Source organism: Parasteatoda tepidariorum, chromosome 12 (genome assembly GCF_982258835.1).
Source record: "Parasteatoda tepidariorum strain Cologne lab strain chromosome 12, Ptep-v5.0, whole genome shotgun sequence".
Lineage (NCBI taxonomy): Eukaryota > Metazoa > Arthropoda > Arachnida > Araneae > Theridiidae > Parasteatoda > Parasteatoda tepidariorum.
The window spans coordinates 64159259-64174587 of NC_141766.1; the positions used below are offsets into that span (position 1 = coordinate 64159259).

At 32.4% G+C, this 15329-nt stretch overlaps 1 protein-coding gene across 3 annotated transcripts in view; it reads right to left on the reverse strand.

Moving 5' to 3' along the window:
- The window catches only part of LOC107440714 (uncharacterized), a 147382-nt gene that overhangs the window by 95076 nt on the left and 36977 nt on the right, over positions 1 to 15329 (reverse strand). For all 3 annotated transcript variants that reach the window (XM_016053699.4, XM_016053700.4, XM_016053701.5), the window contains one exon: positions 2713 to 2928. In XM_016053699.4, the coding sequence (XP_015909185.1) occupies positions 2713 to 2928 (216 nt within the window). The remainder of the gene's footprint in view (positions 1 to 2712; positions 2929 to 15329) is intronic.

Below are 15329 nucleotides of genomic sequence, written 5' to 3' on the forward strand. Positions count from 1 at the left end.
TTTTAGTTAACATTGTATTTGACCGCCATTATACCTAAACAATTTAAGTAAATTTATTATAAAATCTGTTAATTACGCGGCGAAAAAATCTGGCAAGATTAAATTGAGTTTGGATAATGTACTTATTATGCCTAACATTCCTTTACTTTCGTATATTTTTGTAAAAATAGCATATTAGAAATTTACTAAATTTAGCTACAAACTTCAAAAATTATGTATGTTTCATGTTTACATCAAAACATTATAAAGTACTTGATTTCAATCTAAGCATGTCTGCAATATAAAAATTATGTTGCTATGAAATTTGTGAAATTATAATAATAAATAATAAGAATAATAATGAAAATATAGCCACTTATCTATTTTTATTGTTCGAAGTTCTCAGTTAAAATATTTTAGTTTGATTCATTTTAAAATTTTAATGTTCCAGTTGTTTTTAAAATATATTTTGTACTATCTTTTTACTCTTACACAACTGATGCTTAATTTTTTTTATAGTTTTATTAACTCACTTAATATCTGAAAAATGAAGAGCCCCAATGATTTAATAGGTAAGTGTTAGCTGTCAATTTTTGACCCCAAATCCATATATATATAATACACTGGTGGATAAAATTAAAAGACGGAAAGCATTTTCGCACATTTCTATGACGCTATTTCTGGACGGTTATTGATATAGAGCAGAGATGCCAACTGCTCCGAACATGCCAAAATAATTAAAAAAACGGTAAATAACTACAAAGTAAAATTTGCAATTATTTGACTATTTTTGCTTGCCTTTTAACAGTTATAGCATGACTTAAATACTATAAAGTGGTGAATTATATAGGCCTACGAATTATTTAGAAATAGTGGTGGATAAAAATCTACTAAATTGAATTTATTAAACCATAAATCATACTTGATAAACTACCACTTTAAAATATATATATGCTCTCCGGAGCAAGTTGGCATCTCTGATAGAGGGAACCTGAAACCCGATACCCTCCCAGCAACATTATCGAAAGGGACCATTATGCTGGTGGAGGACTCATGGTTTGGGCAGGGATCATACAAGATACCCGCACACCGCTCCATATGTTTGACAATGGTTCCGTGAATAATAAAAAGTGGAAACATGGCTTATGCATGGCATATCTTCTGGGCTAAAGGGCTGAACTGTGTTTTTTACATAAAAAATATATTAATTTTGAATGACAAAAAATATATTAGTTTTTCTCAGTTCATTTATTAATAATTTATTTAAATAACTATCAATTGCCCAGAAGGTTAAATATTTATTTAGCTCCAATAATTGTTAAGTAATTGAATTAATATTCTTCATAAATAATTAGATACTTCGAAATAAATAAAATAATTAGATACTTCGAAATAAATAAAATAATTAGATTTGGGGTTTTCAATTATCCTTGTAACTCGGTCAATGACCTCTAGTAACCCTCAATAAACTGAAGGGATGCTACTGGATGCATACAGATTGCTGGCCGTCAATTGTTGTTTCATTGATGACTATTTACTGGGTAGCACTTCAAAAAATTTCGGCCAATCACTCACCCTGTGCTTTTTAGGAGATGAATGCTTGGTCGAAAGCTGCTGGCCAACCATTCACTTTTGTACTGGTGCAGGTGACGGAGAGCGGGCACTAACTCATCGCTTTAGCTGCTGGTTCCCAGCAGTTTTGTGATGTTGAACAACAGCTTTGTGTTTGCTGGATAGTATTAACCAGCCGTCGCTGGGATTCGAATCCCGTTCACCTCATTGGAAGGCGAACGCTCGCTCAGAACAATTTTATTTTATTTATAACAATCGTTGAACAGCCGACCCAATTCTTTGGGTTTAAAACTACAAATGTTCAACTACGGAGACTTGTAATTTTGAACCTAAACAGAAGACAAGGGAACTCCTGGATCAAGTATTGGGAGAAATTTGCCTTCGTGGAGGACTTTTTGATGAAACTAATTCGCATTTGCGCTACATGGAGAGGAAGACCACGAGGACCTCCCTCGTTTAGATTGACGGCAGGGGACTCAAACCCCATGATCCGTCTACCACTGACGATATTTCACGTCAGCACTGTGGCCGGTGCAAGCCGGAATTCGTATCTACCAGCCATCACTGGGATTCGAACCCAGTTCAGCTTATTGAAAGGCGAATGTTCTATCTCATGAGCCATAGTGGCTCTGCTCAAAACAATTTTATTTTATATCCGTCTCTGAACAGCCGACCCAATTTCGGGTTTACGACTACTAATGTTCAACCCCGTAGCCTTGTAATTTTGAACCAATCCAGAAGACAAGAAAACTCCTGGATCAGTATCCCCAGAGGTATTGGTTTGTTATGGAAGCATGGAGGATTTTGAGACTCGACAGATTTAACGTGCATCAGTCACCATTCGTCACCACTTCTGCCGGCGGCGGGAATCGAACCCACGACCTCTTGTACATGGATCCAGTGCCCTACCAACCAGGCTATCCCGGTCCTCGACATGTTATTTGTGTGAATTCGGATTTTCAGTGAACTGGAGTACCACCTAGATATTGTCCGTGTGATTAAGGGAAATCACATAGAAAATCTGTGAAGCATGTATATATAATTCCTTCTACATTCTGTGTACATTTTATTGATTAATTTTTTTTATTAATAGAATGCCCAGAAGTAGTAGAATCTTTAAGAGACACTTTTCAATAGAAATTTTATTACTAATGTACTTACATGTGCTTAAAGCAGTAAAGACATAACCATTCATGGTTTTCATCTCCAAACTGCCGGCAATCCTTACAGACTTTTTTTGAACATCTAGGACACAAAGCGCCACGATTTAAGATTCTTCCTAATTCAGCTAAACATCGTGCACAGTTCCGCAAAGGATCGAAACCAGGTTTCAACGCAGCTCGTTTCCTCAAAAAGCCCAATTCTTGTTTGAGTTGCCTTTAATAAAGAAAAGCATTTTATAACAACTAAAATAGAAACAATGCATACTATACAGAACAGTTACTTTAAAAAGTAAAATAATGTTGCTATGTTTTAATACAAATATTTTAATACAAATATTTTAATACAAAAAGCCGAAAATAATACCAAATAAAAAAAAACTTCTGTGTCAAAGTTAACACAGTCCGGTTTCAAAACAAAATATCATAATAACAGTCGAGTAGAGCATATCGATATTATATCCAGTAGTATATACAATTAGATATTCGGTGCTTTGAAGTAATTTTTCGGAGCAGCAGTTTCATGGTTTTTTGAGTAATGGATGGAGTTTGCAATATAATTGTAAACAACAACAATCTCTTGACCTGGTTAGAAAGTATACAGATGCTTATTACAGCTTATTCTGCGAGGCGATATTTTCAAACAGATAAGTTTGCTATTAATAAAAGAAAGAAATGGTAGAATTTCTGAATTCAAATCTGCTCTATTTCATGAAATCATAATTCTAATGGTAATTCTGGTGAGTTTGAAGTGAAAATTTGTTTTAGTTATTTAGAGATGCCTTGTTAAAAATGGAGACACGGTTGTTAGATTTAGAAACAACTCTCTTTTTTGACCTCTTTTAGCTTGTTTATTAAGGTTTGTTCTTGGTGCAAGCCGTGCACCATCATATGTCAGTGTCAGCATATTGTTCTAGAAGATTACAAATTATCATTTAGGTTTAAATTTCGAAGTTGGTATAATGTTGAAAAAGTGTTTTATAACGATTCTTTTTCAAATGACAATTCTTACGTCCTGAAATGAGGATTTTTATTTTAAACACAAATAAGAAATCAGGTAGAAAATACACGTATACAAGAAATACTACTCAAGAGAATCTTACAACACAATCATCACGTTGTGAGCCAAATGGATTCAAACACGCTAAAAACAGTATGGGCAGTCAAGAGATTGTATGGGCAGTCAAGTATTTGTTGTGGGAACCCGGAAGTATGGGCAGTCAAGAGATTGCAGCGCTCCCTAGTGTAGAAAACACTTTCCATACCTAGACGTAATTTTCAGCTTTTCGAGCTACTTGTTAAAACGCTTTTATATTTTTGGTGTCATTTGGACTTTATTTTACCTAGATTTTCATTAAAATGTTTTATTACTATTATTATTTTTCAACAGAAAAAAGAACGTTCACTCTTAAAATAACACAATTTTTTCAATTAAAATAAACTGTATAAAATAGGTTTAAATAACCGCGTTACACTTGTTCAGCTAGTCACGATTTTAGACAGAGCGTGTTTGTAAAGACAGTCATTCATAACTAGGACTTGCGGTTTAATTCTTTCGCTATTAATACCTTTCACTAGAGCAATTTTATTTTATTTTATAACCGTCGTTGAACAGCCGACCCAATTTCATGGGTTTACGACTACTTACGTTCAACTCCGTAGCCTTGTAATTTTGAACCAATCCAGAAGACAAGGAAACTCCTGGATCAGTACCTCCAGAGGTATTGATTTGTTGTGGGAACATGGAGGACTTTGAGACTCGACAGATTTAACGTGCATCAGTCACCATTTACTACACGGGGAGTCTTCGACCGGCGAGGATCGAACCCACTACCTCTTGGATATGGGCCCCTACCGACCAGGCTATCCCGGCCTATACTATTGTAATATGTTCTATTATTTAGAAAATCATGAGTGTATAAAATATATAGAATCGGTCCAAGAATGCTGCCCTGAGGTTTCTTCCAACTGTGATGTTTCTTTTTGATGATTTGCATTTTTGAATTGACCGGTGAATTCTACCTGTGCCGGGCCGGGATAGCCTGGTCGGTAGGGCGCTGGGCCCATATCCAAGAGGTCGTGGGTTCGATCCTCGCCGGCCGAAGACTCCCCGTGTAGTAAATGGTGACTGATGCACGCTAAATCTGTCGAGTCTCAAAGTCCTCCATGTTCCCACAACAAATCAATACCTCTGGGGGTACTGATCCAGGAGTTTCCTTGTCTTCTGGATTGGTTCAAAATTACAAGGCTACGGAGTTGAACGTAAGTAGTCGTAAACCCATGAAATTGGGTCGGCTGTTCAACGACGGTTATAAAATAAAATAAAAACTACCTGTGCCGCCAAATTATAGAATTATAATGTTTTTATCGATAATTTTTTCAACTTTGAAGGAGTGAACAATTTGGTCGGCGATCTTAAAATAAGTAGGAGATTTAAAAACTATTAAAATTATTAATTAAGAAAAGAAAGCAAGCTAAATACTAAGTTACAAAAGGAAGAAAAAATATAACGATCAAATAAGTTATGCGATTAATAGTTATAAAAAAATATTAACAAAGGATAACTAACAAAAAAAACAACAACATAATTTTAGCAACAAAAAAATAATAATAATAATAATAATTGGATACGTAGCCCATTTGTGATTCTGTATTTGAATTAAATTTGAAAGAAGAGGAAAAACTAATTTCGCTTTCAAATAATCGAGATTTAATTTTAAAATATTCAATTAATTCATTTTGGATTGACATTAGATGCGATTATCCAATGATAGCCAAAAAAGCTTTAAAAACTTTATTACAATTTCGTTACATGTTATTTTATATTATTATAACCGTCGTTGAACAGCCGACCCAATTTTGGGTTTATGACTACTAATGTTCAACTCCGTAGTCTTGTAATTTTGAATCAATCCAGAAGACAAGGAAACTCATGAATCAGTACTCCCAAAGGTATGATTTGTTATGGGAAGATGGAGGACTTTGAGACTCGACAGATTTAACGAGCATCAGTCACCATTTAGTACACGGGGAGTCTTCAGCCGGCGGGGATCAAACCCACGACCTCTTGGACATGGATCTAGTGCCCTGCCAACCAGGCTATCCCGGCCCTCTACATGTTATTTGTGTGAATTCGGATTTTCAGAATTAACCAACGTAAAATCGAGAAAAAGAACTAAACTGTTTAATGTAGAAGACGATATATATATGTAGAGTAGCATTGTCATTTTTACGTCCAAATATAATGAAACTATCAAAAAATATCAAGCTCAAATTTCTCATTAAAAGTATTTGTATTATTTACTTTTAATTAATCCCTTAATAAACGTACTGTTGCATTTGTAGTACACATTATTTTATTTTACATTCAAAATTATTATCATACACTATTTTGCACATAGGAGGTAAATAAACAACTTTTAACTTATTTTTTTCTTCGTCTGCCGTCAAATTTCGAAATCGTTAAAGTGAGTAAATCTTTAAAGAAATCGAAAGAATCGAAAAAGAAATCGTTAATCGACTGCACTAATGAGAATCAGTGCACTAAAGCTTAAGAATTTATAGTTAATCGCATCATGCACCACGACGTTATAGTCTCACAATATTTTGGGAGTTATTAAAACAATTATGTAAAATAAAAGAAACTAGATTACTTAAATATTTAACCTTTTCAAAATCATTTTTTCCCTTTCTAATAAAAAGACAAATTTCCATTTTAATATACCAAAGTAAAAATAACAATATACTGCCAAAATAAAATTTTAAAAAATTAACTAATTTAGCGATTGAGGGGGGAGGGGACATGGGTTTCCAAACAGGATTTTTTGACTGGACACCATATGCCATATTAGTGTTTTCGTCAGCGGGCAGGGCCGGATTAACCTATAGGCACACTAGGCACGTGCCTAGGGCCTACGAAATTCAGGGGCCTACGAAAAACTTGGGAGAAAAAAATTTGTTGACAAAAATAATTTTGCTTTAAAAACAACAAGTGTATTTTGCACAAAATTATGAAGATACATATAAAAATATAATATTTTTCGGTAATAAATTATTTTGCAGAATCTTGTGATCTAATATATTACTTTTTCGCGATTTTTGGATACAACGAAATCTTGTATTAGCTGTCGAATTCCAAAACTACGCAAAATGTCGTATTCAATAGACATAAGTGCGAGTGATGCCAAACGATCATTGTTGAACGCAAATAATTTTTTATCAATTTTAATCTGGAGAAAGATCTTTCTCCTTCTGCATTTGATCCAAGAATCGACAAATATATACTTAATGCAATGTGAACGTTAGGAAAAGTATTCACAAGTTTATCTTTAACATTGTTATCGATCGAACTAATCATAGTGGTATTATCGATATCAACTGCAATATCGGTAGTATGTCGGTATTGCAGATAAAGTTCGATAAACAAATTTGTAAATTAAAATCCATATTAATAAAAATGTAAAAAAAAATATGCAAGAAAATTGTAGCATATATTTTGAAAAGAGGGGAGGAGTGGGGGAAGGAGGGGAGGGCCCAAAAACGGCTATGCCTAGGGCCCACGAAAGGTATAATCCGGCTCTGTGCCTAGGGCCTACGAAAGGTATAATCCGGCTCTGTCAGCGGGACATATATGTCCCGGTGGGCCCAAAAGGATTAAAGCAAATTTATAATCAAAAGTAAAAACTAATCTAATACTAATCATTTTGTATGTTTAAAAGGTAAAAATATATAAAATGAAGAGCCAGGGAAAGCCATTATAATTAATTTCAAAAATTGTAGTTTTATTTCGTTTGTAAGTTAGTTTGAGTTCGTTAAACTAAATGTTCTAACTAAATTTCTGAATTAAAATTCCCTGACTGTTCCGAGTATCTTAGGAAAATTTTAACATAATTACTGACCACTTAGTCTATACAATGCATTTTTTTTACCGGAAAACATGTTTTTTTTCGTTTTTTTCTAATTCTAATGTCAAACATTAGATTTTGTGAGCAACAAAATAAAACTAAAAGAATATTAAACAAATGTTATACTGAAATGCAGAATTTTTACAACGAACAATTGTAATAGAAATTATAATTATTTAACTAGAACAGTGATTCGTAACTTTATTTATTTATTTTTTTTTTGTCACGGCACATTTATAACATTGATTTCGAAATTTGACGACGGGCAAAGAAAATAATAAGTTTAAAAGTTGTTTACTTACCTATAACACACTGCGCAATATACTTTATAATAATAATTTTGAACGAAAATAAAATAATATGTACTTCAAACACAACAGTACATTTGTTAAAGGATGTTAATGTTAGGAAGTTAACTGTTTTTTTTATTTATTAATTGTTAGCTTGTCTTTTATAATTATTAATTATTAGCTTTTTCTTTACATTAAGTATTATTTTTTGTGATTCCTTGTTAACTTGTTACTTTGTTAATTATTAATTGTCAGCTTGTATTTTTGTTAGTTATCCATTGTTAATTTTTTTATAACTATTGATTGCCTGTCTTTATCGTTTTATTTGTTAGCTTTCATTTCATTTCGTAAGTTAATATATTTAGTTTGCTTGATTTTATTAATTAACAATTTTAATAGTCATTAAATTTTCGACTTATTTTAACATTTTAAGATTGTCAGAGACAGGATTATCGCGGACAAAGTTGTTAACGAAGTTAAAGCGTGGCAAAATATAAAAAGGTATAATATATATATATATATATATATATATATATCTATATATATATATATATATATATATATATATATATATATATATATATATATATATATATATACTTTTCTTCAATTGAAACTTAACTCGTAATAAATAAAAAGCATCATAATTTTTACTATATCATTTCTAAGTTTGGCGGCACAGTTGTTGAGAATCACTAAACTAGAATCTCAATTGATTACCGTTACTGACAATTCTGAAACTGGTTATTTTCCAGGTATGTTGCAGGAATTTTTCTACTTTTTATAAAAAAATTTTTTCACTGATATTTAGAAATAAAATTTAATTCTCTGACGATCCCAGGATACCCGAGAGACCGATTAACAAAATTGACATATGCTAAGAAAAAAAAAAACAAAAATGAAGCACTGAAAGAGACTAAAATAATTCTGAAAAATAATGCATGAATAACACTGGAGAACAAATTTTTTGTTGCATTTATCCAAATCCTTGATATCGTCTAATTCGGGTGTAGGGGTTTCAATACAAAATTAGTTTCGCTCCTAAAGCTACAGTTTTTTTTTTAATGATATTTTTGTCTATTTTTTTGTCTAAATGCAGAAGTCTAAAAACTTAATATAAAACAGGGGGTCACGTAAAAGTTACGACCCATTTCAAGGGAAGTTAGAGCCAATCATTAGGATTAAAATTGCACAGAAACCCACGCCCGGAAACATCATCGTATTCAATTTCATCATCAATATCAATCAAAACAATCTAATCGTTATAATCAAAACAATTTTATTTTATAACTGTCATTGAACAGCCGACCCAAAATTCAAAATTTGGGTTTACGACTACTAATGTTCAACTCCGTAGCCTTGTAATTTTGAACCCAATCCAGAAGACAAGGGAACTCCTGGATCGAGTATTGGGAGAAATTTCCCTTCGTGGAGGACTTTTTTGATGGAGCTAACCCGCATTTGCGTTACATGGAGAGGAAGACCATGAGAACCTCCCACGGTTAGCCGGACGGCAAGGGGACTAACCCATGATCCGTCTACAACTGAGGATATTTCAAGTCAGCACTGTAGTCGGTGCAAACCGGATGCGGAATTCGTATCGACCAGCTATTGCCGGGATCGAACCCCGGTTCACCTCATTGGAAGGCGAACGAGCAATCCTCTGAGCCATCGCGGCTCAATCAAAACAATTGAAGATCTCAAAGAACGCATTGGTTTTGCGTTTGCTTTGGTGACTGCACAAATGCTTCATAATGTATGGAGTGAAATGGACTGTTCGTGTGACCAAGAGAAGTCACATAGATAATCTGTGACACGTGTATACAAAATTTTAGATCCTTCAAAATCCTCTGTGTAAATTTTCTCGATAAATTCGTTTTCATTAAATAGTTATAGTCGTTTGTCCATGTTGTAGTATTTGATAAAAAGTTTCCTGCGACAGAAAACAAAGAAATTTAAGAAACCATTAAAAAGGAGAAGAATCCTGGATGCTCTTACAAAGCTTCTAAATAACGGCATGTAAAAATACATTAAAGCCACATAATCTTTGATATGCAAATGTATTTGACTCCCACTACAAATAAGCTTTTGAAAGCATTAAAAACTACTGATTGTAATGAGCATATTTTGAGAACGTATATGAATGAAAGTTGTAGTCCGTGGATCGAGATTCAGACAGAAAGTAAAGGTTTATTAACAAAAAGCAAACAAACACATACAAATTTAAAAAGAACGCCATCTGGCGGTATTAAAAAGAAAAAGACTTCGTAGCAATCCTTCCCTGGGAATGACAACAATCTCCCCCTGCGAGAAGGATTTTACTTTTTAACACAAATAACAATATACATCAAAAATATTAATTCTCTTGATATAAATTTCAAATTAAACTTATTTTTTCCAAAGAGAAAATTAACTTCTCAAAAGTTACAGCTTTAGTTAAAAAATCAGAAATATTATCATTAGTATTGTTATAAACAGTTTTTATTCTATCTTCAATCATATCTCGCACAAAATGAAATTTAAGATTTACATGCCTGGTTTTGTTACCATTGTTCAACCAGTCAATAGCTGCTTGGCTATCAGAAAATATAGTAACAGGAACATTAATAAATTTTTACAGTTCATTTCATTTAGCATATTAATTATCCAAGTAAGTTCTCGAGCTGTGTCAACTGCAGCAAATAATTCAGCTTCATATGTTGATAGTCCCACACATCTTTGTTTTCTACTGTTCCATGTTATAAGAGAATTACCTAACATAATTACACAACCTGAAAAAGATTTTCCTCCTTCTGCGTTGCCCCAACTTGCATCAGCACTACAATTTAAAAAACCAAATTCTTTACTATAAAACAGGACCCTATCTTTTGAACCGTTCAAATATTTCAAAACTGTTTTAGCCAAAACATAATGCCTTTTTTCGGGACGTTTATTAAATTGTGATAAATAACTAGTTACAAAAGCAATATCTGGTCGGGTTCTATTTGCTAAATATAAAAGTTCACCGACGATTTCTTGATCATCAGTAGGACATCTATCTTCCCCTTTAGTTATGGGAGTATTTGTTTTCTTACAATTTTCCAAACCATACTTTTTCAGTAAAGATTCAATATAATGAGTTTGAGATAAAACAATTCCGTTTTCTTTTTGTGAAATCTTTATGCCTAAAAATTTTGAATCACTAGTTGTTTCTTTTAATTCAAATGTTTGATTAAGTTTTGAAATAATTTCCTCGCATAATTTCGAATTATTAGAAAATATTGCCAAATCATCTACGTATACACAAATTGTGAAAAAATCATTATCATTAATTTTAGTAAATACGCAATTGTCAGATGCAAGTAGAGTGAGACCAATCTTAAGTTCATTTTTTAACTTTATATGCCAATTTCTACGAGATTGAGGTAGACCATAAATACTTTTATTTAATTTGCACACATTATTTTTACCATATTTATCTTCAAAACCTGGAGGTATTTCCATATATATAATTTCATCAATATTGCCATATAAACATGCAGTTTTAATGTCAAAAAATTTAACAAATAAATCCAATTTTGCTGATAAAGCAATTAATAGCCTGAATGATTCAGAATAATCAACATTTTTTATTTGATTAAAACCAGCTGCAACCAGTCGCGCTTTGTAAATTTTGTTTTTATCGCCATTTTTAATTTTGTACACCCATTTCCTTTTTATTATTTTTTCCTTCTTAGGCCTCTCAATTAATTCGAAAACCTTATACAGTCAATTCGCTATAACTCGAAGTACGATAACTCGAATATTACTATAACTCGATTTTTTTATGAGGTCCCGGCCCTTTTATCTTCAATTTCATGATAATTATTCCCGATTACTCGAATTTTACTCCCTTTAACTCGATTTTTTTTTGGGATCCTTTAAAGCAAGAAAAAAAAACAACCTAGGAGCTGATATCTTGCCCCTTCCTTTGCAACACACAGTGTCTTTCGCATTCTTCATGGAGAAGCTAAAGCTGTCCCTCTTGAAGTATGTGAACAGTGGTTAAATGAAACGTTACCAAATTTACTTCAAGGATAGTTAAAATTATGTTTTCAATATTGATGAAATTGGTTTATTTTTTAAATGTCTTCCGAATAAGACTATGATGTTTAAGGATGAAAACTGCTCAGGGGGTAAAATGAGCAAGGAACGTTTGATTGTCCTAGTTGGAGGAAATGCGTCTGGGACAGAGAAATTGCCCTTACTTGTTATCGGAAAATACCGAAATTCCCGATGTTTCAAGAATGTAAAAACGTATCCTTTAAATTACAAGTCTAACAAAAAGTATTGGATGACATCAGTTTTATTTGAAGACTATGTAAGAAAATTGGATCTGAAATTCTTCGCAAAAAGAGAAAAGTGATACTCTTTATGGATAAATGCACAGCACATAGCGATCTACCTAATTTGAAAGCAGTAAACTTGCAGTTCCTCCCGCCAAACACAACAGCAAAGTTGCAGCCGATGGACCAGGGTATCATAACGTGCTTCAAACAGTCTTATCTTAAATGGCTTGTCAGAAAAATGATCTTAAATATTGTAAGCATTTAGAAGATTTGTAATTAATAAGCATTAATTAAATTATCCGACAATATTTCGAAAGTCCAAAACCGAAACTAACGGTAAGTCGAACTTCCGATATGTCGAAGTTTTTCGTCAGTCCTATCAGATTCGAGTTATCGCGAATTCACTGTATTTCTCCATCGAAAGAAGTTCATTTTCCATTGCAGTTTTGCATTCCGAATATTCATTACTATCTATCGCCTGGTCATAATTTTGAGGAACTGATGGCTAAGTTCTTTAAGTTCTTAACTTTCGAGGCTAAGTTCGAGTTCACGGATATTTTATTTTTTATTCTTTCAGAAGGTCTTAATGCCGGAGTATTTCGATTATTTTCGTTTTGCAAATCGGTACTTTCTAAGGACGATTTATGAGAAAAAGAATGTTCACTCCTTGATTCGGGTGGAGGGGAGTTATAGGTTTCAGTTTCGATTTGCGGTTGAGATATATTAAACTGGGTCAAATCCTCAATGTTCCATATACTACATTCATTTTTGTTTGTTAGAAATTTACTTCCTCTTAATGATTCTTTAAATTTAACAGATCGCTTTTCAATTACAATATTTTTATCTACATCATATATTCTATAAGTGCGTCTTTCTCTAGAATAACCAACGAAAATCCCACGTTTCCCGGAACATCAAATTTATTTCGGAATTGTTTAGGTATATGAAAATAAACGACGCATCGAAATACCTTTAAGTAGTTAAGTTTAGGTTCTTTTCCTGACCATATTTCAGTCGGAAGATTTTGTTTATTTTTACGCGGTGAAAGATTAGAAAAGGGAGTGCTAAAATTTATCGCTTCAGCCCAAAATTTTAATGGTAATTCACTTTCATATAATAATGTCCTAGCCTCGCTCAGCCAAATCAGCAAAATTAGTAAAAAATCCACAATATTACTTTCTTTTTTAAAAAAAAATATTGAAAGAAACAGTTTTTCATAAAAAAGGCATTTTTTTATATCAAATTTTCTATATATTGTGATAAACCAAATTCGATCTATATATTGATTATATTGTGATAAAACAAACTCGTGTAAAGATTGCACTAATCAAACAATTTTTACTCCAACAGTTTGAGCAAATGCAACGAGAATGAATATTCCCAAAGTCTCTTAAAAATGATTAGAGTCAACAAAAAAAGCTTAGATAGCTTATTCTTATTCTAAAGCTTATTCTTAACAAATATGTAAAGCTGTAGATAGAAGGCGGTAGTGACTTTTAGAAAAAATCACTGATCTCAATTACTTGTGGTCACCAAACTATTTTTATTTTCAAACAACATTGTTTTGTTGTTCTATATTTTGCTTTAATATTTAGATGCATAAACTTTATCTTAGAAAAATAATCTTCAATTGTCTGCTTTCAAAATTCTTTAGAATGTTTCTCTTGAATCATGCAATTCAATAGTATATTCTTTTTATTGTTAGGACTGCTCTTCAGAAATTTAATTTCAAAATATTTTGTTAGGGGCCCGGGAAATTTTATAGGCCTTGGGCCTGAATTTGTCTTGATCGGGCCCTGCTTTTATGCCAAATATTATGAGTATCCAAATTACATACTTCATTACATTCTAACTTAGAATTATTTACATCATTATAATCAAACGAATTAGGTGAAATGTTATTACACGGTTCCATTAAAATTTCAAAACGATTGTTTACTTTTACAGCTTTAAAAACACTGCGATTACCATTAGATTCAATTTTATAACCTTTATCAATTAATTTAGATACCGAAATTAAATTATTTCGTAAATCTGGTACATATATAACATCAAATATTGTTAGATTTTTACTGCAATTATCAACTGTTGTTGTAACTTTTACTATACCAAAACCTTTAGAAATTAAATTTGACTTCTTACCTGCTGATTGTATTATTCCATTAATATAACTTATGTTTTCAAAAAAGTTTAAATCTTTTACCATGCGTGAAGTAGCACCTGAATCTAGAATGAAAACAGTTTTGTTTTTACCGGTAGCCATGTTGTTCTTGTTCAGCGATAAGAGCGAAATTTTCACTAGAATGATTATCTTGATTTTCAAATGCACAATGAGCGTTATTGGTTTTGTTCATACCCGATTTATAGTTTGAAAAAGTTCTTTTTTCTTGAGATGTTGGGTTTTTAATTCCATCGTTCTTGTTTCGGAAATAGCAGTCTTTAGCTAGGTGATTCGTTTTATAGCAGATGAAACATTTTCTCGTGCTTCTATTTTCATATTTATGTTTTACTCCGAATGCTTCTGTTCATCTAGGAATACAATTTTTTAATTTTGATAAGCTGTTCTCTTCCTCCCGCAGTATTTCTAAAATTTCATCCATTTGTTTTTCACGTTGGGTTTTGAGGATTTCTCTTATTTTTGAAAACTTTCCTCGTAAACCTCTAACAGTATAATAAACAAGTTCTCTCTCTGTAATTTGCAGTCCCAGTGACGAAGATTTCGTTTAAAGTCCACGTCATCTTGCAATATAGTCTGAAACATTTTCATTTTCCTTCATTTCATGATTTTTTACTTCGTTACTTGCATCGATTTTTCGATCTTCAGTTTAACCAGTAAATGTGCTTTGTATTTTTTCCCATAGAATTTTAGCATTAGTTTCGTTTGCGAACTGAAGACTTTGGTCGTCAGAAAGCGATAGTTGTATGTATGCAACTCCGTCATCATTGTTTTTGTTCCCACAATTTTGGATCAAGTTATTTGGACTGCTTCTTCAGTTAGCACAGTTGCAATTTTCTTAAGTGTCAGCAAAGCCTTGACGGCAGATCCCGATTCATTTCCGGATCCAAACGATGTTTATCACAGCGAAACTTAGTGAAACTTTTTACAGCGTCATAATT